This window comes from Arachis ipaensis, chromosome B04 (assembly GCF_000816755.2).
Source record: "Arachis ipaensis cultivar K30076 chromosome B04, Araip1.1, whole genome shotgun sequence".
Lineage (NCBI taxonomy): Eukaryota > Viridiplantae > Streptophyta > Magnoliopsida > Fabales > Fabaceae > Arachis > Arachis ipaensis.
In genome coordinates this window covers 82,221,633-82,230,159 of record NC_029788.2, presented here as the reverse complement: position 1 = coordinate 82,230,159, position 8,527 = coordinate 82,221,633, and the positions used below count along the sequence as shown (strand labels likewise).

The 8,527-nt window shown below is 37.7% G+C and overlaps 2 protein-coding genes across 2 annotated transcripts; both read left to right on the top strand.

Annotated features, from left to right (window-relative positions):
* On the top strand, positions 289-924 carry LOC107636632. Its single transcript, XM_016340129.1, has one exon. It carries the CDS (start codon positions 289-291, stop codon positions 922-924), a length of 636 nt encoding a protein of 211 aa, XP_016195615.1.
* LOC107636633 lies at positions 5,617-8,044 on the top strand. Its single transcript, XM_016340130.1, has 6 exons — positions 5,617-5,746; positions 6,138-6,910; positions 6,969-7,133; positions 7,239-7,526; positions 7,647-7,792; positions 7,882-8,044. The coding sequence occupies exons 1-6, from the start codon at positions 5,617-5,619 to the stop codon at positions 8,042-8,044; spliced, it is 1,665 nt and encodes a 554-aa protein (XP_016195616.1).

Genomic DNA, 8,527 nt, shown 5'->3' with positions numbered 1-8,527 from the left:
TTCTGACTAACGGTGGTTCGCATGTCGTAGGTGAAGGTAATGTTGCGACGAAAGATGGTGAGTTTAGTGTCGGAATGAAATTTGGTTTTAGAGAGTCGTGATATCTGCAATCAAAAGTTACACCATCTCTAGAGGAGTTGATTACATTGTGTATGAGTTCGAGCCACAGACATTCTATGCAAAATATTAGGTTATGGTGTAGGATGCGATTGGCTTATCAGAACTAGCTTGATTCAAAAGAAAGGTTGTTGGGAGATCAGGAGATACAATGGCAAACACACGTGCACCATGCGGACGATTTCACGAGATCATGCCAAGTTGGACTCAGACACAATTGCAGATGCTATTAGGTCATTGGTTAAAGTAGACCCATTGATAAAGGTGAAGTCTATTATTGCAGAAGTTCAATCTAGGTTCAACTACACTGTAAGTTACTACAAGACTTGGTTGGCAAAGCAGAAATCTATCGCAAAAATTTTCAGAGATTGGGAAGTTTCTTATCAAACTTTGCTATTATGGTTGAAAGCAATGACTGCGAAGATGCCAAGGTCTCGTGTTAAAATAAAAATGCTCCCTGTTTACCGTGAGAGTGAGGAGGTTCAGGGTGTTAGAGTTCTCCATCGTATTTTTTGGAGCTTCTATCCGTGTATTGTAACATTTAGACACTGCAACCCATTGGTGCAGGTTGATGATACACACCTGTACAAAAAATATAAAGGTACATTTTTAGTTGCAGTTGCACAAGACAAGAACCAAAACATTGTGCCTATTGCATTTGCGATAGTCGAAGGTGAGACAAAAGACGCGTGGGAGTTTTTTCTAACCAATTTGCGGAGATATGTTGTTACCATAGATGGCGTAGGCATTATTTCTAACCGCCATAACTCCATCAACGCAGCAATAGCTCGCAATAATGGTGCATGATCACCACCAAGAGCGTGGCACATATTCTGCATCAGACACATTAGGTCCAACTTCTTAAGGTGGTTCAAGACTCTGTATTTGCATAAACTCGTGGTTAACACATGTATTTGAATTCGTTGTTATCGTCCTATTCATAGTAATTTTGTGGCATCTGCTTATGATTATATGGTTTGTTCAACAGGCTATTCTAGGATGAAATAGAAGTATAACAAAAACTACCAAAGGCTTAAAGAGCGGGGTAAGCTATATACTCAATGGTGCGATGAGATCGTATTCAGAGATGAGTGTTGGCATTCGACGAGGTCATCGTTGGGGACATATGACGAAAAACTTAGTAGAGTGCATAAATTCTATTCTGAAGGGTGTATGCAACCTTCTTTTGATTGCCATTGCTAGGTCTACTTTCTATCCCCTAAATGAATTGTTTACTCGAAAGAATGTCAAGGCTCATGAGCATGTCTGTAATGGATTCACGTATTCAGAATTTGCCATCAAAAGAGTTGAAGAAAGTTTTCGACGTGCAGGAAACATTGTCGTCAATCGGTTCGACAGGCACAATGAGATGTTTGAGGTTTACAAAATGCAAGATGATTTCATTTACACTGTTAGCCTTGTGCAACAACAATGCAATTATGGCCATTTCCAGGTCGAGCGACTCCCAAGTTGTCACGTTCTTGCATGTTGCGCTAACTAGAGTATTGATTGGCCAGTATATGTACAGATGTGTACAAGATGCCTGAAATTTGTAATGTCTACATAGGCGAGTTTGCTTTGATAGGTGACCCATCTACGTGGGCTAGATATGAAAGAGCGAAGGTGATCGCCAATTGGACACTGAGGTGCGTGACAAAAGGAAGATCGAAGTCAACTTGCTGCTTGAATGAGATGGATTTATGGGATATGCGTGGTCCTCGTCGGTATACTATATGTGGATGGGAGGGATATAGCTGCAGCGATGTCCTCAACGCGTAGGTCCAAGCTCTGCCGGGGGTTAATAGTGGTTAAGCATTTTACGTGTTTACGAATTTTAAGCTAATATATAATTTTTTATGTAACTTTGTGACCTATGTGACTTTTTACATAACTTTTTGTGTAACCTCGTGACCTTTGTAACTTTTTATGTAACTTTTCATGCAACTTCATTACCTATTTTAAACTAGCCTGTAAACTTTTTATGTATTTGCGCAATTTATTTATGTATGTGTTAACCAAAAGCATAAACCTTACTTACAATAATAAATATGAGAACAAATAGAAACATCTAAATATACAATATCAGATACAACACCGAATACAAAGCTAAACTCAAACAGTATAAGATAAACTTTAATAGGCTACTTCCTCGGTGTCTTCTTCGAATACTAAGATGGGGTGTATTTATCCGAGAGTGTAGTCTGTGTCTGTAAATTATACAGATGACCCTAAGACATACTGGCATCCTGACCACCACAACCTTCAGAAGCACCCACATCTGGCATGCTGCCACCGCCAGTGTCGTGTGATGAATGGATTTTTTTGATGGTATAGAATTTCACAAATGAAATCTCGTTGCAAGTATAGGTTCTAAACCAACAAATAATCCTCTCATGCAAAAATTTGTTTGTCACAAGTACAAACCCCAATAAAATATAAACCGAAGTATTCAAACCTCGGGTCGTCTCTCAAAAGAATTGCAGGGAAGTGTTCTTGCTATTGGTTATAGGACAAGTATTTTGGGGTTTTGAATAAGGAACATGAAAGATAAATTGCAAGAAAGTAAATGAACTCAAATGAAAAAAGGTCTTGGCAAGGAATGATGGTCAAGGATCTATATCCTTGTCACTAACCAAAACATGATAATTGCAAGGATCAATCTCATTAAGTCATCCTCTAACAAGTGAAGGAAAGTCAAATGAGCTACACCAATCCTAATCCATAAGTTCTAGCCACCTCACTAATTTACTTAGTGGAAGCTAGAGTCAATGGACACCAATTATCAAGACTTGGACATTAACAACTCAATTTCACCTATGTTACCATCCCAAGCCAAGAACACAAAAATCTACTCTAACATCCTTCCAAGCATTTTATCAAATACTTGGAAGGCATAAAAGGAAAGTGAAATAAGATTGCAAGAAATATAAATCTAACAACTACTCAAAGCAAGGAAATAACAATCAACAAAGCAATTAAACAATAAAGGAAACCAAACATGAATTACATTAAAGGAAAATAGAAGAAACAAGAGTGCATCAACAATAAGGTAAACAATTACAAGAATTCAAACACTAAACTAGGAAAGCAAAGGTAGAGGAACAAGAAATTAAAGGGAAAAAGTAAATCAAAGCATGAATTAAACCTAGATCTAAGAAATCCTAATCTACATCTATCCTAATTCTAGAGAGAAGAGAGAGCTTCTCTCTCTAGAAACTAACTAAAGTATGATGTAAAACTAAACTATGTGCTTCCCCCCCCCCTTTGACTCCTTTTGAATTCTGCATGTAATAGTCTCAGAAAAATGAGTTGGATTTGGGCCTGGAGAGCCCAGAAACCGCCCCCAGCATTTTTACTTTAATGAAGTCACGTGCGAGCAGCGACGCGTAAGCGTGGGTCACGTGTATGCGTCATTTGGCATTTTTGCTATCCACGCGTACGCGTTGCTGAATCCTCTCCCAATCCTTGATTTTCCATGACTTCTCCACTTTGCATGCTTTTCTCTTCACTCCTTTGATCCATTCCTAGCCTTTTCAACCTGAAATCACTAACAAACATATCAAAGTATCTAGTGGAATCAAAGGTGAATTAAAATTAACCAATTAAAGGCCTAAAAAGTATATTTTTACACTTAAGCACAAATTAGAAAAAAATCATGAAACCATGCTATTTTAGTGAATAAATATGGGAAAAGGGTGATAAAATCCACTAAATTCAACATAAAATACACCACGAAATAGTGGTGCATCAAATCTCCCCACACTTAAACCATAGCATGTCCTCATGCTAAACCAAGAAAGAGACAAAGGGTATCATCATTTATTGAAATGTAAACTAACTAAATTCAATCTACCTACATGCAACTGTCTAAATGAATGCAATTGCTTGGTCAAAATAAATCAATTCCCAAGAAAACCAATATAAGCATAAGGGCTAAAGGTATTAACAACCAAGCCAAACCACAATTGAATTGAGTTATTAAAGATTTTACAAACTTGCAAGAAAAGTGATGATTCTAGGTGAAAACATATAATTGAGAAATCGAACCCTCACCGGATGTGTATCCGCTCTAATCGCTCAAGTGTATGGGGGTTGATCCACTCAATTCTCTCCTAATCATGCTTTCCAAGATTTATTTTTCAGCTAACAATCAACAATTATTTTATGCATACATACAAATACCATGAGGTCTTTTTCATAGGTTGTAATGGGGTTAGGGTCAAGGTAAGGATGCATATGGTCAAGTGGACTTGAAATTTGAATCTTTGATTAACTTAAGTTTCCCACCTAACCTATATAACAACCTATACAATTCTAAACAAACCTAACTACCCATTCTTTACTTTCTCACACACTCATGCATTCTTTTCTTGATCATCACACATATGCATTGATATTATTATTGAGCTTCACTTTGAGGCATTTTGTCCTCTTTTTATTTCTTTTTTTTTCTATTTTTTTCTTTTTAATATATATATATATTCTTTTTATTTTCTCATTTTTTTCTTTTCAAACTAACAATGATCTGTACAGATGTGCCAAACTGATTGTCCCCAACTATATAGTAGAATCCGGTGGAAATCTCGAATTAGAGGCAAAAACTTAGAATTCAAAGAAGTGGTAAACTAATCTGGAAACACAACCGTTCTGAACACGCAGAAAATGTGAGCCCAAACGTACCGTTTGATGGACTCTTGCGTGTCACACAATTCAGTATCTCTACACCGCTGGACCCATGCAAGATTTACCTTACCCAAGACATGATCATCCGGACCGGGCTGCTGACCAAAACAAGCAAATACTTCTACACAAAAAATTGGTGAGTTTTGTCCGTTATACCCGTGACAGGCTCCCCATTAACTGGGAGGCCAAGTATGTGTGACGTCTTTCAGTGTCATAGTCACTTCGCCATCTAAAAGGTGAAACGTGTGGGTTTCAAGCCTCCATCATTTCATCAAGGCACTCAGGAGTGCAGAATGACCTCTCAATTTGTCTACTTGCGAAACGTGGTGAAACCCAATAAATGCTAGTACCGCTGCAGCTGTCTCGTTAAAGGTCTCTGGCAGATCAAATTTTTTGGACAACACATTCTTGATCGCCTACAAAAAGAAAAATAATTATTATTAATATTACTTGATAACTATAATTAGTATTAACAATAACATTAATAAAAATATTAGTAATTAACCAATCTCAGCTTGCGTTCTGTAGCTATTTTTTTATTTTTTTTCATGCAAAACGTAACCTGCATTTTGCAAGTCTCTACATGTACAAATCCACATATGTAGAACCATGCACGAATATTGGGCTAATTTTTTTATATGATTCACACATGTGAGTTATGCTGGATTTTGGAGTTTTGGGGTGATATACACTGAGACAACGTTATTTTTTGGAATTTAGGGGGAAAGAAATCGGACCATCTGATTTCTTGCAGAAAGAGAAAGTAACTATGAGATCGTTGGTCCAAGTGAAGACGAAGAAGAAGCTGACGGCACTATGAACGGAGATGTGGCGGAAGTTACAAATGCACTAGCGAACCCGCATCTGTTTCAAGAGCATTCTTTCATGCAGTCGTTGGATTTGGAGGCTATGCATACACCGAAGTTTTTCCAATATATGAATGTAGGTATGTAAAGAAAGATAGATGTGTGATATTTTGTAGTAGTAGATCAATAAGGTCAGATGAGTAATATATGTGATCTGTGGATTATAATTTGTGATCGTAGCATTTGATTACTTTACTAGTTAATAGTTCTTTTTTATGGATTATATTTACTAGGTCTTTATGTAGATAAAATAGCTAAAATATAGACTATTATAATTATATCTATTAAAGTGTATTTTTCAATTGTTTAAATAATAAATAATTTATTACTTTATACATTATATAATAAATGATTTATTACTGTATACATAATAAATGATTTATTAGTTATAATGTATAGAGAGATTTTAATTGTTAAGATATATATTTAATGATTATTTATGAAAATATATATCATGCGGTGTGATTGTAGCAGAGCTTCCTGTTGTGGTAGATGGTGAATTCACGGTGGGAATAGAATTCAATTCGAGGAAGGCAGTAACCAAGGCAATGAAAGATTATACCATCCGTAGAGGTGTAGACTATCAGGTGTATGAGTCAAAACCGACGACATTCTATGCTAAATGTACACAATATGGCACAGGTTGTGATTGGCTGATCAGAGTTACCAAAATGCAGAAGAAGTATTGCTGGGAGATGCAAAGGTACAATGGTAGTCACACTTGTACCCGATCTATTATTTCTCAAGACCATTCGAAACTGGATTCCAAGATAGTTGCAGAAGCAATTAAGCCGTTCGTAGAGGTTGACTCATCTATAAAGGTGAAATCAGTCATTGCAGAAGTACAGTCGAAGTTTAACTACACCGTCAGTTATCGCAAAGCATGGTTAGCAAAGCAGAAGGCGATGGAGTCAATTTTCAGAGGTTGGGAAGCATCGTACGAAGCTTTGCCTATATGGTTTGAGGCCATGTGTCACAAGGAGCCTTCAGTAGTGGTTCACTTTGAAACAATGCCTACATACCAGGGGGATGATTTGGTTCGTGATATTTGTGTACTACATCGAGTCTTCTGGAGTTATTACCCTTGTATTAGGGCCTTCAGACACTACAAGCCAGTAGTGCAGGTGAACGTGACTCACTTGTATGAAAAATACAAGGGTTGTTTGTTGGTTGCAGTCTCACAAAATGGCAATATCAATATCGTGCCTATTGCATTTGCCATAGTAGAGGGAGAGACTTCTGACGTATGGTACTTTTTTCTAAGTAACTTGCGTCAACATGTAGTGACATGTGATGGTGTAGGACTTATCTTTGATCGACACGATTCTATCAGGTCAGCTATTGCTCGTAGTAATGGGGCTTGGTCTCCTCCTAGAGCTTTCCATATGTTTTGTATCCGTCATATTAAGTCAAACTTCTAGAGGAAGTTCAAGACACCTTACCTGCAGAAGCTTATCGTCAATATTGGTAAGTTTAAATAAAAGGAACTCTGCTGTTATTGTAATTACGATTGAATAGAATATTGTTCATAGTTGAATGTTTTTTATCATATGATATTCGAGAATGATTCAGGAGTACCAGATGTGCTATCAACGATTACGCAAACAGGGTGAGGCTTACACGTACTGGCTTGACCGGATCCCACATGAGCAGTATGCTTTGGCATTTGATGGTAGATACCGATGGGGTCATATGACCACCAATCTTGTGGAGTGCATCAACTCCGTCTTAAAGGGGGAACGCAATTTCCCAGTCACTGCGCTTGTTAAGGCTACATTTTACAGACTGAATGAGTTGTTCACTAGGAAAAGAGCCGAGGCTGAGGCTCGAATTAATGCTGGGCATGTGTTCTCTGAGCTGGTGTGACCTCCAAGTTGCATGCAAATCAACGAGCATTGGAAAACATACAGGTTAGCTGCTTTGACAGAGAAAATGAAGTCTTTGAAGTACGTGAGATGCTTAGTGGGGTTGCGTATGCAGTTGACCTACGCCGACAATGGTGCAACTGTGATGAATTCCAGGTTAACCGAATTTTGTGTCGACACGTATTTGCTTGTTGTGCAAACCAGCGGTTGGATTGGTAAGTGTACGTTCATGACGTATCCAAGACGGACCAAGTTCGAAGAGTATACAGGGCTAGGTTTAGACTATTGGAAAATCCTACAACTTGGCCTGCTTATCATGGACCTCGTTTCGTTGGCAATCTGTTTCTTAGACGGGTAGCCAAAGGTTGGCCTAAGATGACCTACTTCTTGAATGAGATGGACACTTGTATGTTGCGTGGTCCTAGGCGATGCAAGCAATGCGGTGCCGAGGGCCACAACCATAGTAGATGTCGTCAAAGTGGTGGTCCAAGTGCGGGTCCAGCTGGAGAGTAGGAGTTACTATTGTTGCATTTCCTTTGAGTTTATATTACTGTATGACATTGGCATTTCGATATATTGTATCCAACAAGTTCTTATTCAATTAATAATTCTTTGACACACATGATAGTTAAGAACTTAATTAACATAGTCGATCCGTACATTCAAACCAAAATAGGTCACAACAACTTAATTAACATAGTTGATCCATAAAGTCAAACCAAAATACTACCAACAACCTAATTAACAATTGATACATAAAGTCAAACACATTATTTTCTCATCGCCCACTTCACATCTTTGCAAAAGATTTTGCACTTCTTTGCAACCCTGTTAAAAGCGGGTGGGGTAAACCGATTAGCACTCAGACGTGGAGGATCAGCTCTAAAGTTGTAGCTTTTCCCTTTTTCACTTGTGACCGTACCTATCAAAATATAACACATACACAACTAATCAAATAGAAATTCATTATCAAATAGAAATTCATTATCAATATAC

Coding starts and splice junctions, on each gene's coding strand:
- LOC107636632 (XM_016340129.1), top strand. CDS start 289: ATGCGGACGATTTCACGAGATCATGCCAAGTTGGACTCAGACACAATT.
- LOC107636633 (XM_016340130.1), top strand. CDS start 5,617: ATGAACGGAGATGTGGCGGAAGTTACAAATGCACTAGCGAACCCGCAT. Junction 5,747..6,137: donor TTTCCAATATATGAATGTAG/GTATGTAAAGAA, acceptor GTGTGATTGTAG/CAGAGCTTCCTGTTGTGGTA. Junction 7,793..7,881: donor AGACGGACCAAGTTCGAAGA/GTATACAGGGCT, acceptor TCTGTTTCTTAG/ACGGGTAGCCAAAGGTTGGC.